Source organism: Clupea harengus, chromosome 13, assembly GCF_900700415.2.
Source record: "Clupea harengus chromosome 13, Ch_v2.0.2, whole genome shotgun sequence".
NCBI classification, from domain to species: Eukaryota; Metazoa; Chordata; class Actinopteri; order Clupeiformes; family Clupeidae; genus Clupea; species Clupea harengus.
The window spans coordinates 1,664,787-1,681,469 of NC_045164.1; the positions used below are offsets into that span (position 1 = coordinate 1,664,787).

The window sequence follows — 16,683 nt, forward strand, 5'->3', positions numbered from 1 at the left end:
CAGTAGTTCAGGGATTCTAGTCACGCTCCTATGAGCTGTGTGGGGAGGAAGAGTACATCTTCCTTGCCTTCTGACTGACCTAACGTGCTCTCTCTCCTCTCACTTGGACCATATACTGGGCTGTTTTTGAAGATGCTCGAGAGGTGTTTGACTTGGAAATTGGAAGGGGGGAGTGAATACTTTTTTGTTGTTTGTGCATTGTGGAATGCTGCCTTGGTACAAAAAGGTATTTGTAAGCCACCCACCCCCACTCCTACACACACACACAGACACACACAGACACACACAGACACACACAGACACACACAGACACACACAGACACACACAGACACACACACAGACACACACACACAGACAGACACACACACACACACACACAGACACACACAGACACACACACACACACAGACACACACACACAGACACACAGACACACACACAGACACACACACAGACACACACACAGACACACACACAGACACACACACAGACACACACCCCGTCTTGACCAGGCCAGCAGAAGTTTAGCCAGCCGAGATGCGTCTGACTGACACCTTAGCTAACGAGACGAAACAAAAGCAGCGTGTTTGCCAAACAAAGTGTGCTGGCTCTGCAGAGAGGCGGCCTGTTACAAACAAGCCCAGCTAAACAAACCCCCTCGCCCTTTGGAACGAGTATCCATGGGAACAGATGGTTTTTAATTCATGTCTTGGTACACCCATACCTTGCTGTTGCATCACGTCAGTTGCATCTCGTACCTTGCTGTTTCTTTATTTGCCCCCTGTAATGGAACCGATTACACGGTATACCACTCCTCTACTTGTCAAGTGTCACGGCGTGTCACGTGTTTTATGGCGTTGCACTGTCTGATTGAAACTTCCTCACAAAAACAAGCACCCAGCAGTCGGAGAACTGCACTGTCGTGTTCAAACCAGGATCTTACAGAGCAGTGGGGGAGTGAGGAGGCGGGAAATAGAGGCTATAATTTCATGTTGTTACTGAGCATAGACCCTGGAGAGATGGATTTCTTACCAGCGCAGCTGGTGCCATTGTACCTGTGGAGTCGCCAGGTTCATTTGGAGAAAAGTTCTTTGGAACCACTGAGATCAGGTGGCCAAGGACATGCTCACATATATTATATTATATATTATATCTGTTATGAAAATGATTGTATTTTCTTGAGGGCAAAATGGGTCTGAATATAACATTTAAAACCCACGCCTGCATCTTATGTGAGGCATCAATGAATCAATGGGACCATGCAGTTACCTCTGCATGCATCTGCTTTTAGGCAGAGGCCCCTAAAGGAGAACTGAAACATTAAATAAATCAGATGCATCTGTAAATACTGTAAATTAAGTGAAATGCAGGCTTGAAATTCATTCTGTGGTCTGTTTTTCAAGAGAGTCATTGGTAACTATTGGTAACTTCACATTTTAAGTCAAAAATGCTTGGGCCAGGGATACAAATGTGACCTGCTCACAGAAACAATCGGAAGCAAACCTAATGTACACAGAAAGGTCTTTGAAGTCAGAAAGTTGGAGTTTGGCCATTTTTCCCATTTTAACTGTTTCTAATACATTAAAATCTAAAGTGTCTTAATATGTATTACGTATTGTGAAGATGTATGCGGTAAATACCGTTTTTAGCGCAGACGTGAGTGTTTTTTCAACTACCAGTGATTCACTCTAGCGAGCCAGGCACAAATCTCTCCCTCCTTCCCTCCACACATAAGACCTGTGGCTGAGCTGTAATATGGCAGGCCTGCTGTTTACTTCTGCTCTCTCGTACAGCCAGGCAATATCTTGCTAGGCAATATCTTTTGAATAAAAGTAAGTTATTTGTTTTGACTTTGTTGTTTAAAAAAAAAAAAATGTATTGTCGTCTTGCAGCACCACGGTTTTACGGAAGGATGTGCAAGAACTGGACGGGGAGTCGGCACCGAAGGCAGATGCAGCACTCAAAGCAGGTGAGCACAGTGATCAGGGCACATCTGTGACAGAAGGCATTAAACCCACTGTTCTGGGTATATATAGATGTATGTATATATGTCTATGTTAAAAACACTGTTCTCCATTTGATTATTTTCTATCTCTGTCTCATCATGGCGTTACCTTTCAGAACTACAACAGAAATCAGATACCATGTGTCTCCCTCATCACAACTCCTACCATAGTTCAACACACAACATACCATACTTGTTTATTCATATCGAAAACCTGACGTAGGAGAGAACACCAGCACCCTTTTAAATGAAGATCAAGTAATGAATCCGTGATCTTGAAAGGTCGAGCCGTATGTTGTGGGGGCACGGGTGAGCGGACGGGGTGATCAGATTCATGAGGTGCGGTGGCAGCACGCAGGAGCCTGCTGTGTTTGTGGGAGGTTGTTGAACATGTGTGCTGCTCGTTAGAGAGATGCTGTGAAAGGACAGCGCCTCCTCTGAGTGTGTCATGTACTCCTCCCTCATCCTGGGCCACTCACAGTATTCATATTATCCGCCGACAACAGCACTGCATTTTTGGCTGTTTTCATGGCGCCGGGCTCAGGCCATGCACCCTGGCCATGTGACTGCTTTGAAAGTTTCAAATTGGAATCGGAGTGTGATGAATACTCTTCAGGATTTTACACTATTGTTTTATTGCTAGAATTCACCTTTTACATGACCTTTGCTCGGAAGTTGTAGATTATTTGTTTATGAATGTAGTAAAAAAAAAAGTCAAATCTAGTGTAGGAATGCGGCCAATTAGCTTGTTTGTGAAGACATCACCTGCTGTCTGTGTGCTGCAGCTCTTGATGCCGCCTGGGACTTCAAACGAAACGCCACCGTTCCCACCACCTGGAGGACAGAGGTGAAGGACGAGAGCTCCAGCAGTGAGGACGATGAAGATGAGGAGGAGGAGGAGCAGGATGAGGAAGGCAGTAGTGAAGAGGAAGAGGTAATATCAACATACATACTGTACACACACACACACACAGAGGCCTATGCCTGTAATTCAGTTTTTAAATTATGCCGCATAGCCTGCAGTCCGTACTTTTTATCACAACTGGAAAGTAGGTCATCGCTGTCACTTCCACTTCATTGGTTAGTTTTCCGTGGAGTTGTGTGTGTGTGTGTGTGTGTGTGGTCAAACATTCAGACACATTAGGTTTCATCACATTTCCACACGTTAGGTACTGGGGTTTCTGAAGCCAGGGAGCATCTGACAGCTGGCTTCTCTTTTGATTTTCTCTTAAATAGATAACTGGTCTCTGAGTACATCATCATACTTTATAAAAATTAAGCTGCATTTGTAAGATATATCCCAGCAAACTGTTTGCTCATGGGAAACACAGATTACAGTGTTAGTTTTCATTTTAGAAAAGTAAACTCAAAAGTAATTTTCTATTATGTATCCGATATTACATCAGCTGCCCATCCTGCACATTATACGTATATATCTATATACATATATTTATTGCCACTTAATAAACGTCTTTATGAACTGAAACAGTTGTCAGCTAGGAACCTTCAGTGCTGCTTTTATATATATATATATATGTGTGTGTGTGTGGTAACATTACTGTCGACGGCCTTATTAGCTCCCATAATATCACATCCCTTAATTGCACTCTGTAATTACTGAAGTGACAGATGTTGTGTCTTGACGGTAAGGTTTTAAATCAGAGACGGTAAACAGAACTGATCGCCATTTGTAAAACAGAGGAGAGGCCTTTTTTTAAGGCCTTACAAAAAGCTAGTTTGGGTAGTGTGTGAAATTGGAATGTGAATGTGTTTTAGGTTGATGGGATATCATTTATACCATATATTGAAGATTCAGTCTTAGGTTTGATCAGTCAGGATCCAGGTTTATTCTTGAAGAATGGCGGCCGACCACTGTGAGACAGAGACTTTCAGATCCATCCTCCCTCACAGGACTTCACCTCAGCATATCTGATTATCCCTTGAGGAACAGTCTGTTAAATACACTGATATCTAAGGGGTGTTACCGTCTATTCAAATGGGCCATGGGTGCAGGGTTCTTTGTCTCGACCTGGGGGGGGGGAGGTGAGACCAATGTCGCCTGGTCAAAATCAAGTATATTCACCCAGGAACTGTTTACATGCTAGTTAAATCCAAATAAAAGTAACAATTATAACTAGGTATAAGATCATTGAATTATTGACTATGGCATATTCTGAATAATTATACCGGTCCCTTCAAGGTCCAGGAGCTATTGTGCCAACTCCTTGGAAGGGTTGAGCGATAAAGTTCAACACAGTCATTACAATATTGATTACAGTTCTTACCTCAGGCACCGCGATGCCTCTGTGTTCAATCACAATCACAACTCGTTCAATCACAGAAAGAGTATGAATCCCCCCCGCCTCCCTTTGCCAGAGGCTGTATTTGGTTGCATCTCTTACTGAGATTTAATTTTTCCCCTGTCTGCCTCCATTTCCCCACCATCCTAACTGTTAGTTTTTCTTAAGATGAATGACGGGACAGCTCTGCATGTGTTGGCTCCAACAGCGCTTTTATTTAGTTTTTCTCGCCTCATCTCCGCAGGAGGAGGTGGAGCCTTTCCCAGAAGAAAGAGAGAGTTTTCTCCAGCAATTGTACAAGTTTATGGAGGATCGAGGTGAGTCTTCACTACTCCCCTGGCCTGGCCTGGCCTGGTCTAAAAGAGACCACCAACCCTGTACGCTTATAGACCATAGATGGGCTTTTCACGGTTGTTGTATTCAGTGTTGACAGACAGGAATAATGTCTCTCAGTTACATTTACATTACATTTAGTAATTTAGCAGACGCTTTTATCCAAAGTGACGTACAAAGGATCAATTTACGAGCAATAGAGACCTAGTGTAACAATAAATACTACTTTACATAAGAAATAACAAAGTGCAGGAATGTAACTACAGTTATACTTGGGCCTGTGAGTAACACATTACCTTCATCACCAGCATGTCTAAAGGCCTATGATGGCGATGGGATGCCCTGAGCTCTCTCAAGTGCAATGAAAGCAGAATGAAGTCTACATTTTGAATAACTAGGAACTAGGATATCTTAGGATATTGCATCTCCACAGATATTTCAGTGGTATTCACTAATCACACGTGTGTCGCCACAGGGACGCCCATCAACAAGAGGCCAGTCCTCGGCTACAGAAACCTCAACCTCTTCAAGCTCTTCAGGCTTGTGCACAAACTGGAAGGTTTTGACAAGGTAAGACGTTCTCTCTGCTACCATCTAATCCATCTTCTGTCTTCCCTCCCGTCTCAAAGCTTTGACCTCTAAACCTCTCTGGTCTGTTCTGCTGTCCGTTTGTCTGTCTTGCAGATTGACAGCGGGTCTGTCTGGAAGCTGGTGTACCAGGACCTGGGGATCCCCGTGCTCAACTCTGCCGCTGGTTACAACGTGAAATGTGCTTACAGGAAGTACGTAGATACCCGAGCTGCACCCGACACATTTTATCACAACACATCCAGGAGAACTTACAATGGTGGTGTAGTACAGGTCTTTCACTACCTGTAATCCAGGATTATTGAACCCTTGTTTATGTTATTTTAACTCCCCTCATACGTATTTGTGGAGCAGTGAGCATCGTTTTTGGCCCCACAATTTCTGAGGCACACTCTGCCTCTCTCTCGGACACACTCGCACACACACAAATTCACAGACACACTCCCACACACACACTCTCACACACTCTCTCGCTCACACACACACACACTGAAGCTTACAGCGATATGCTCATTAGCTGGTGTCAGCTCAGTGAGTGGCAATGTGTTTTCAACCACAGTTCTCAAAATAGCTAGAGGATCTTGTCACTGGCTAAATGATTATCTGAGGACCACTTCTGCATCCAGTCCTCAGGGAACACCTACTGTCTCTGTGTGTGTGTGTCTGTGTGTGTGTGTGTGTATGTGTGTGTGCTAGGAGCTCTGAGCTAGCTCTCCCCTGGCCACACCTAACCTGATTAGCCCTAGAGCAATGTTACATAGTTACTTTAGTCTGTATTTATGGATGTATTTGTTGGCCTTGTAAGGTACTGCTGATCGTGTAGAGCATTGTATGGCTGACCAGCACCCTTACTTAGGCAACATTAGCTAGTTAATGTCTGTCTGTGTTAATACCTGTGGAGGTTGACTTTGTAAAGTACTACTGATTTGTATTTTTATATATACAGTGGGGAAAATAAGTATTTGAACCCCTGCCGATTTCGCAAGTTTGGCCACTTGCAAAGAAACGTGTGATCTATAATTGTAATAGTAGGTGTATTTTAACAGTGAGAAACAGATCAACAAAAAAATCCAGAAAACTGCATTTTATAACATTTATGACTTAATTTGCATTTGATGCAGAAAATAAGTATTTGAACCCCTAGCAAAACATGACTTAGTACTTGGTGGAATAACCCTTGTTGGCAAGCACAGACGTCAGACTTTTCTTGTAGTTGGTCACCATGTTTACACACATCTCAGGAGGGATTTTGGTCCACTCCTCTTTGCAGATCCTCTCCAAATCCTTAAGGTTGCGTTTTCAATGGGAGGGAATGAGGGAATGAGGTTCAAGCCCAATATTCCACATTACATGGCCCCATCCATAGTCCCCTCGATGCAGTGGAGTCGTCCTGTACCCTTGGCAGAGAAACAGCCCCAAAGCATAATGTTTCCACCTCAATGCTTGACGGTGGGGATGGTGTCATATTCAGCATTCTTCCCCCTCCAAACGCGGCAAGTCGAGTTGATGCCAAAGAGCTTGATTTTGGTCTCATCTGACCACATCCTGTCTCCCAATCCTCCTTAGAATCATTCAAGTGTTCATTGGCAAACTTCAGACGGCCCTGTACATGTGCTTCCTTGAGCAGGGGGACCTTGCAAGTTCTGCAGTACTTCAAACCATTACGGCGTAGTGTGTTGCCAATGGTTTTCTTGGTGACTGTGGTCCCAGCTGCCTTGAGATCATTCACAAGCTCCCCCTGTATAGTTCTGGGGTTATTCTGCACCTTTCGAATGATCACCGATACCGCACGAGGGGATATCTTGCATGGAGCCCCAGACCTAGAGCAATGGACAGTTGTTTGGTGTTGCTTCCATTTACGAATAATCGCACCAATAGTTGTCTGCTTCTCACCAAGCTGCTTGCCGATGGTTTTGTAACCCATTCCAGCCTTGTGCAGGTCTAGAATCTTATCTCTGACGTCCTTGGTCAACTCTTTGGTCTTGCCCATGGTGGTGAGGTTGAAGGTGTGAAGTATGATTCTTTGGACAGGTTTCTTTTATACACATCACCAGTTGAGATCAGGTGTACCTTGTTAAGCCTAATGAGGACTAATCTGTGTGCTTCTTGGGCACATAACTGGTCATTGGGAGCCAGAATTCTTGCTGTTTGCTTGGGGGTTCAAATACTTATTTTCTGCATCAAATACAAATACAGTCATAAATGTTATAAAATGCAGTTTTCTGGATTTGTTTGTTGATATTCTATTTCTCACTGTTAAAATACACCTACCATTACAATTTTAGATCACACATTTCTTTGCAAGTGGCCAAACTTGCGAAATCGGCAGGGGTTCAAATACTTATTTCCCCCACTGTATATAGTGTGTGTGTGGTGATTTGTTTACCAGCCTGCTTCTCTGTGTTGCTTGTCAGGTACTTGTATGGCTTTGAGGAGTACTGCACCTCCACGGGGATCACCTTTCGGATGGACCTCCCCCTGAAGTCCACAGAAAAGCCAGGTGCCAAGGGAGAGGGGAAGGTGGAAGGGGGAGGAGCAGGAGCAGCAGCAGGGGCCAGGAGTGTTACCCCGGCAACACACATCCCCGGGGAGGAGCAAAAGATGGGCAAAGAGGGAGAGCCCAGCAGCTCCCAGCCTGCCATCAAGGTGAGTGACTGATTGACCTCTCTCCATCCCCCCTTTGGCCGTCCGCATCTCCACCCGTCTCCCTTCACAGAAGGCCCAGGCCTTTCATCTGGTCTCATCCTTATGAGTGATGGGCAACAGTGAGCTTCGTTAGCTCTGAGTGCGCAGCATCACAGAGGCAGCATTTCCTGCTCTGATGCATATCACTGTCAGAGTTTACACCTGACAGAGATGTTTTGTTTAAGAGCTCTTTCAAGTGATGTTAACGTCACTTCTTATGTTTACCCTGTCGAGAGGTCTTGTATAGTTATTTATTAATTTATGTAACATTATCTATTTATTTATTTTAAGTATTTATTTCTATAGATCTTACAATACCCTTTCTGCAATGAAATAGCCACAGGTGCTGACATAGCATTAAGACAAATTGACTTACAATGTAGAGAACCCCCCCTCCCACACACACAAACACACACTGCTGTAAAAAGCCACATGGATTTGTGTGGAGAGATCAAATGATGTGGTTTCACTTTCTACCCATTAAAAACAAAGACATTTGGCTCAGCCGACCCTCATTACTTGTGTCACTTGCCTTAACCCTGACAGGAGGAACCGAATGCCGAAGCCGGAGATCCAAACCAAAGCGCTGAGAAGGAAGACGAGAGCAACCACAGAGCTACCGCTAATGATGACGATGATGATGAGGAGGAGGAGGACGAGGAGGAGGATGATGATGATGACGATGATGATGAGCATGATGATGACCATGAAGACGACGATGAAGAGGAGATGGATTGTAATGATGAAGGCGGGCACCAGCGTAAGACTGGCGCTGCGGAGCAGGGAGACGACGTGAAGATGGAACCCTACATGGACTCGGAAAACAAGGACCTATCCGGGTAGGTGGACTAGTGCGTTTGCAGGATCCCCTTTAGGGAACGTTCCACATTGTGTGCAATGCATGGCTCTGTGGGCCCTCTAAGAGAGAAAGAGAGAAATGGAGAGCCAGAGCGAGCGAGAGAGCAAGAGAGAGGAAGAGAGAGGAGTGCTGTTTCACTGGGCTGCATTTTAAACCTTGAAACCCTTTGTGTGTGGCTGTGTACTCCGTGGGAGAGACGGCGGCCCCTCTGTCCTCCAGTCATCTGCATGGCTGCCCCGCTCGGCTCAAACACCTCGGGGAGCCAAAGCATGACGGCTTTTACTTAAACTGCATGTTTTGCAGAGCTCCTCGTGCAATTTCTCTCTCTCTCTCTCTTCTACCCATCCCTTACTTCACTCTCCTCTCTCTCCTAGCCTCTCTTTCTCTCTCTATCTCTTTCTCTTTTCTTTCTCCTCTTGACTTTAGAACAGAAAGCATAGGTAGCATAGATGTGAAACCTGTTGAAATACTGCTGCTGCTTTCCTCTCTCCTCCGCTGTGGAGGCATTCCCCAAAGCTCCCTGCTTGCAGCTTTTCTGTTGTCTCTGGCTGGCAGTAAAGCAGTTTTCTTTAGCGCTCTATGTTTTGCTCCGTAGTCTGGATTTGGTCTTGAAGGGGGCTTCATGTTTGTGATTTGACTATAGGTGTTAGCTTTCTTTCACACTGCAGTGGTGTTTGTCTACCGCTCTAGTGTATAGTTTTGTGAAATTCAGTTTGAAACATGATGAGACCTGAAAGTTGTTTTTCTTTTCGTTTTTTTTTCTTCTGCTGTGAACAAAATCTTTTTTTTTTTTGGCAACTCATTTCGTTATCTTTTGTCAGGCCTAATTAACAGCTGGGTGTTACACAGATATCAGTTGCTATTGCTGCTGTTGCTGTTGTTGTTGTGGTTGTTGTTGTTCCTGCTGTTGTTGTTGTTGTTGTTGTTGTTGAGCTAGCATGAATACCATGTGGTGTATTTTTCAGTACTGCATTGAGGAAGCCGTTCATTTAGTAAGACTGCTACTGAGGCTAGGCAACTTGGTTACTCTTGAGTTGTAAATGTTTGTTGTCCTTTGTCTCTCTTGCGCTCAAGTTTAGAGTTTAGACTTAGACAAAACATTTTCTTCCATGTGTGTGAAGATGTGATTGTTTCGTCTGTTTTTTTTAAGTGTTGTGTTGGTTTAATCATTAGTTTCCAGTCACTTGCCATGACAACTTTTCCCATTCGTAGCCGTAACTGACACCCGTGAATTACAGTGTTCAGCGAGTGACACTGAGTGACTTGACATTTCAATGGTAGATCTCCGCTTTTCCCTTTTTAAGCATCTTCATTTATGTCAGCAATCAATAAGCTTGGATCCTGGGTCCTGCCTAGCACCTACACTCGCAGTGGTCATTGTTGCTTTTTGGCAGCACCAACTCCAGCCAACCTCACAGGGTAGAAGTAGAGTCAGGGACAGCATCAACCGCCTTTGTGCAAGTGTTTGTGATATGCGCGAGGAACCGGCCATGGTACCTTTTATCGCACTGTGTGTGAAGCTCAGATTGCGGCCTCTAGAAACTTCTAGCCTCTCTCACTGTGCTGCTGTCTAACATCACTGTGTAGTGGCCTGAACTGCTGTGCTGTGCTTTGCTGTGCCGACCTACTCTGTGCCAACCAGCCCCCCCATACTCTCCGCCTGCAGCAAGCCATTAGTAGTGGACTTTAGTGGTCAAACAAACCAAAACCTGATCATGTACAAGGAGTCTGAGAGGGAGAAGAGATAAAGATATTCCTAATCGTAGGCAACAGTATTATATGAAATCTGTAAACTATTGACTAAATCTAGGACACCAGAATGAAATGAAATGATAGCCATACAAATACTAGAACATGTTCATGCAGGATTATCCTGGTAATCCTCTTTTACAGTTCTTCAACCACATCAGGTGTCCTTTTAAAGGGTGTAAAGTCCAGTTTTTGGGAGTGGGGTGTGTGTGGTCACGTGTGTGTATATGCGAGGACAGAGAGGAAAGGTCAGATAGTAGGTTGATGACCCCTTTGTGACCTCTTGAGCTTTAAAAAAAAAAGGGTAGTTAGGTGGGTGGTGGGGTGGGGTGGGGTGGGGGGGCAGGAAGTAATGGAAGGACTTAGGGAGCTAGGGAGCAAGCCTGGGGAGAGACATTGGGTGGGAGGGACGGGTGGTTGTAGTTTGTGGTGGTGACGGTGGTGGTGGTTTGTGGTGTTCTGTGGGAGGACTAGGGCTAGGAAAGTGCTGAATTGTCTTTCTTGCAGGGCTGACAGCAGTCAGGAGGGGGAGGAAGGGGAGGAGTTTGAGTGTTACCCTCCTGGGATGAAGGTACAGGTGAGGTATGGGCGAGGCCGCAATCTGAAGACGTACGAAGCCACTGTGAAAGAGTCAGACCTGGAGGGGGGAGAGGTGCTCTACCTGGTGCACTACTGTGGCTGGAACGTCAGGTAAGGCAGGACCTGGGGATTCGTGCCTCTTGCCTATTTCATTTGTGAACACGCCAAAAAAAATACAAACAAAAAAAAAAAACACGAGGAAATGCCTTTTAACAGGGTTTCCCCTACCCCCATGGATGTCAATTACAAACGTGAAAAACATCTCCCTGATCATTGCTTTTTCAATAAGTCCTACCTCCAGATTCAGCTCTGTTTTCGATGATTTTTATCCCCTTAGGAGATTGCATTGTGGCCATCTAGTGGTTGAAACAGAAAATGAATGAATGAAAATGAAGTGACATTTAAGTGCTGGCGGCTTGATCTCCCCCGCCAGGACATACAGTGAGACAATAATGTGTCTCGGTCATGCTTGGGGCCCCTACTCATGTCTCTGTCTCTGTGATGATACCTGTCTCAGTGTTGCTGTGGTGCTGTTGTGTAGAGCAGTTCTCCCTGATGTTTCTTTAGTGTAGGCACACAGGAGTCTCAGGGAAAGATCACCCTCTAGCTGTGAAAGCACTTTGCAAGCTCTTCAAGTGTAGTTGAATGGACTGTAAAGAACGGCCTTGTTTGTCTGTTGGTTAAATTTTAGGGGATGACGTAGATGTATTTTGTGATATTGTGGGCTTTTCAAACCAGTAAGAAGTAGTATCTATTCTTTTTATTTTGTTTTTTGATTATTATTTGCTGTCTTGTTGTGATGGAAATATGCTCTAATCCTATTTTCACCCTTAAGGTAGGGCTTTCTGGCAATAAAGAAGCTTTCTGTGTGACATTTCGGTTTGGATCTGGAGTGTGTGTGCGACTGAACCGCTGTGGTCTCTGTGTAGCTTCACCTGTTAGTGTGTTCCTTGTAAATCCTCTGGCAACTGCTGGTGATGTTAAGTGTTGATCATTTTTCTTTTCCCAATCAGGTATGACGAATGGGTCAAAGCGGACAAGATTGTGCGCCCAGCCAACAAGAATGTTTCTAAAATCAAGCATCGTAAAAAAATAAAGGTAGGTCGTGTGCATCATCTTACATTTTTCTTCCACCAGAGATTAAGCTATGAAGATGGATATTTGATTATTGATTCTTTTCTTTTTTTCTTTTTCTTCAGAACAAAGCAGAAAAAGAGAAAGACAGAATAGAGAGACTAAGTGACAAAGAGGACCTGACGCCCTCTAAGGCTAACCGACTCAGCCGATCCTCCAAACCTAATGCTGGGAGTGATGTTTTCACAAAGATGGAGGACTGTGATGCCAAAGGTAACCTGCAAACTCCAGTCAAGTCCAGCGAAATCAAATCCATTCTCAATGGCCTTCAAGGCAAGTCTAGCTTCTGTTCGGATTGCTACATAGCCACAGTTTAATAGTGCTTAAGCCTTAAACGCTATTCCGTAAGCTATATCAGCTGTATATGACACTTGGCACATATCCTAGTCACACAGTAATAATGCTTGTTTGGCTTATGTTTATTTCCTGTTATGAGATTCAGCAAATGCAGAGAGATTCACTCATAGTTTTTCACCCCTTCTGGTGTCTTTGCTCTCTCAGGTTCTGAAAGCTCAACGGATGATAGTGAGAGGGAGGAGGAGGATGAGGCTGAGCATGATGGAGTAGACAGTCCTGTGGGAAGCCGCGGAAGTCACCGTAAAGGGAACTCCTCCGAGTCACCTCACCCACTTGAGTGCTGGGAGGGCGGGCCCCCATCAGATGGCTTTAAAGCCTCACCGGCCACAGGCAATGGCCAAGAAGCAAGCTGTCAGGAAGGCTCGGAACCAGGCAAGCGCCGTGCGCAATTTGAGCCCGAGGGAGAGAGTGGCCCACGTAAGAGAAAAGCTGAGTCTGCGGCGGATCGTACCCCAAAGAGTCAGGCCAAGAACAAATCCAGGAGCACCAGGGCTGGAGACTGGCTGCCTGGTGGCTCACCCAAAAAGCAAGAGGAGAGAACCGCAGGGGACGGACAGGAGCAGGGAGAGGCCTCCAGCAGCAGCTCGGAGGACGAGGGCGCCTCCCCTACCGAATCCACGGCCAAGGAGGAGCCAAGGGGGCATCCGAAAGCCAAAGGCTCGCCTGCCAAGAAGTACAATGGCTTGAAGGAGAAGTCAAAGGGTGGGCGATCCTCCTCGGCCTTCTGGGAGATCCCGGACAAAAGAGCTAAGGTGGCGGCAGGGGGCGCAGAGGAGCGGCAAGCGGGCTGCCGAACCAAAGGCCAGAAGGACGTGTGGTCCAGCATACAGGCCCAGTGGCCCAAGAAGACGCTGAAGGAGCTGTTCTCAGACTCGGACACGGAGGCCCAGAGCTCCCCTCCTCCGGCAGTGGCGACGCCAGAGGAGCCCCGAGCTGAGGCTGAACACACGGAGGAAGACGAGCCAGCCGAGGAGGAGCTGATGGAGGAGGACAAGATGCAGGAGTACCCAAGCAGCAGCGGCAGCAACTCCGTCCTCAACACGCCGCCCACCACCCCCGAGTCCCCCGCCCTGAGCAGCAGCGGTGGAGGAGGCGGAGGCGCCATGGAGAACTCTGGTCGGACACCGGCCTGCAGCAGCCCCGTGGCCCCCGCCCAGGCCCCCGCCACCCCAGCCTCGGGCTCCCCCGCCGTGCCCTCACCGGCAAGGCCGCAGATGGAGGAGGGACGGCTGGGCCGCAGCGAGTCGGACAGCAGCACGGTAGAGGTAGAGAGCCTGGGTGGGGAGTCGCAGGAGATGACCCCCCATGAGGAGAGGGCTGGGATGACCCCCCAGGAGGAGAGGGCTGGTTCCCCCTCAAAAGCGTTTGACACCAGCCTCTCCTGCAACAGCAACAGCAACTGCAGCCTGGAGCTCAGCAACAGCAGTCAACAGGAGAGCGAGCAGAAATCCAAAGGTAAGGATGGCTGATATAAGGCAGGCCCTCATAGTGCTTTGAACTGAACTGAATTGAAATGCATGACCAAAACCTGGCTTCTACCCCTGTCAAGAAATGTGCTGTGTAGTCCAATTTAGTTAGAGGTCTTTTGTAACACAAAAGCTTAACTATCGTCTCAGCATGTTTTATCGTGTCCTTTCATCTCTTTTGAATGGCAGCATCGGCCACTCAGAAACGACACAAAGAATCCCAAGGTGGCGTGATGTCAAAGAAACACAAGAGAAGCCACAAGAGCCTGGGCCTGCATCCTAAGAAGAACCGGAAAGCAGGTAAGCACGTGCGACTGGGTGGCTGGCTGTGTAATCTCTGGGAGTCTGGGAAGCCTCCTGGCTCCAGTGACAGGGTGCAGTGTGGGATGCTGTTGGCTCTGTGGCCATGTGTGGCACCAGCTGCTAGCTTTTTCTTCCTCTCTATCAGCAAGATAATGATCAGATTTGCATGGAGGTGAGCAGCATAATGAGTCTCTGGTTCATAACAAAGTCCCTTACGGGCAGATTAACCACCAGCAGTTACAGAGGGCTGCTCTGGGCTCCCTGCCTCAAAAAAGGAAATGTTATCAGGTGTTATCAATTTACATGTGGGTCACATGATCTTTCAGACTTATGGTGTTAAAAGTGTTAGATATACATCATTCAAAACTTAGCTGATAATACTACGTGACATACAATTTTTTAAACATTTTATTTTAAGGTGCATTCCGCGATTCTACTCCAATAAACGTTGTCAAATTCAGCCAATTTCTCCCTACAGTCCTTTAGCTGTCTCTTTTGTGCGTACACAGTCTTGGCGTGCCATGCACTATTCCAGAACATCAATACATTACTCAAATATCAACATATCAACAACGTTCCTCCAGAATCGCGGATTGTACCTTTTTAAGGTCTAGTAGGACTTGAAAGTCACAGAATTGTCTCACTGCTCTTCAGCCCACAGCAGTGACAGTGAGGACCAGTCGGTCAGTGAGAGCCCGTCAAAATCTCCCACCACCAAACACAACGCGTCGGACCTGAAGCCAGCCATCTCTCCCAAGTGCCCAGGTAGGACCCCCCCATCGGGCCACAAGTACAAGCATGGGGACAGCGAGCCCACACACCACCGGGGGCACCATGGCCGAGCGGCACGTGTTTACAAGTGGAGCTTTCAGATGTGTGAGTGGAACGGACACCCCGTAACACTGATGTATATCCACTAGGGCTGAACGATTTGGGAAAATAATCTAATTTGCGATTTTTTTTTTTTCCCCAATATTTTTTTTTTATCCTAATTTTTTTCCCAACAAATCGTAATGAATGATTTAAATATGACCAACACAATATAAGATACTTTTAGTGTCAAATATTATTTCCCACATTTTACATTTATATTTAACTGCTCATTACAGAATCAAGAACAACAAATCAGTGGCTTTGCCACTGTGCATTTAAGTAATTTAAACAAAGTCATTGGAAGAATTAACACAAGGCATGCAATTTTTAAACACTGTGTGCAAAATTTACCATCTTAAGAAAATGTATTTTTTTTTTTTTTTTTTTTTAGACCACGTTTTTAATCACGAATGTTGCTGTTAGAAAATCGCGTTCTATCATATCGTGATTAAATCGCAAATGCAATTAATCGTTCAGCCCTAATATCCACTGCCCTGATAGTTAGCTGTGGACGTAGAGATACAGTTGATATGACAATATATGTTTTGTATTGTCAATACAGACCTCAAAACCTATTCAGCACATAAACAATGTGCTGAAATGGGATCAGCAGAAAAGGCACAGTTAAGTTTATAGAGGTGTGGATGATGGCGTTTTCTGTAGTTTCACGAGTGAAATGAAGTTCAAGTGAGAAACGGGGACCAAAGAGTTCTTAGTATTAACATTAGTATAATCAGTGTCGTGAAGAAAAGGAGATCTATATCTGATCTTCCAAATTGATTAGATGGCGTTTATTTTTTCCCATGCAGCTGACCTAGAGAAGATGAACAGCTTGGAAAAGATATCATTCCTTCAGGAGAAGCTGCAAGACATCCGGAATCATTATCTCTCACTCAAGTCGGAAGTGGCCTCCATTGACCGGCGACGAAAGCGCATGAAGAAAAAGGAGCGAGAAAGTGAGTCCACTATGACTTTAACACTTGGTGCTTTAAAGAACTTTGGATCTATACTAGCAGCTCTGTAGTATTTCTGTTTTGATCCACTGCTTGGACTGTTTGTAACAGAGGACTTTTATACGTTCAACCAGGGTGAAGTCTGTGTTGATGTTTTTGTATGAAAGGGTTATTTGGCTCAGTCTCAATTTATTGACTCAACCTGGGTAGGACAAGGGTTGATTTTGGTAAGAATGGCATGACTTGGGTTGCTACGGGTTACATTGTTGCTAACAAAACTGTACGTCTAGATTACAAAAGATACCTTAAAAGAAGCCTTAAAACTCCTCAAAGAAGATAAAGAAGCTTGAATTTAAACTTCGGTGTTTACTTGGAAGAAGTACTATCAAACATTGGCGCAAAGCTGTATAAGTATCTTAATATAACCTTGACTATAACTACGACTTGTATAACCACGACTTGGTCCGACTAAGGTCATAGGTGTGAAAAGGATATATG

At 45.5% G+C, this 16,683-nt stretch overlaps 1 protein-coding gene across 4 annotated transcripts in view; it reads left to right on the forward strand.

The window, feature by feature from the left end:
* Window positions 1-16,683, forward strand: part of arid4b (AT-rich interaction domain 4B) — a 52,149-nt gene that overhangs the window by 32,650 nt on the left and 2,816 nt on the right. Inside the window, exons 10-23 of one of the 4 annotated variants that reach the window (XM_031579332.2) lie at window positions 1,894-1,970; window positions 2,792-2,940; window positions 4,551-4,623; window positions 5,115-5,209; window positions 5,324-5,421; window positions 7,642-7,873; window positions 8,459-8,751; window positions 11,028-11,210; window positions 12,113-12,197; window positions 12,299-12,506; window positions 12,735-14,045; window positions 14,246-14,356; window positions 15,014-15,235; window positions 16,042-16,188. In XM_031579332.2, coding sequence (XP_031435192.1) covers window positions 1,894-1,970; window positions 2,792-2,940; window positions 4,551-4,623; window positions 5,115-5,209; window positions 5,324-5,421; window positions 7,642-7,873; window positions 8,459-8,751; window positions 11,028-11,210; window positions 12,113-12,197; window positions 12,299-12,506; window positions 12,735-14,045; window positions 14,246-14,356; window positions 15,014-15,235; window positions 16,042-16,188 — 3,284 coding nt within the window. The remainder of the gene's footprint in view (window positions 1-1,893; window positions 1,971-2,791; window positions 2,941-4,550; window positions 4,624-5,114; window positions 5,210-5,323; window positions 5,422-7,641; window positions 7,874-8,458; window positions 8,752-11,027; window positions 11,211-12,112; window positions 12,198-12,298; window positions 12,507-12,734; window positions 14,046-14,245; window positions 14,357-15,013; window positions 15,236-16,041; window positions 16,189-16,683) is intronic. The other 3 variants (XM_031579334.2, XM_031579333.2, XM_031579335.2) reach the window with 3 other exon arrangements.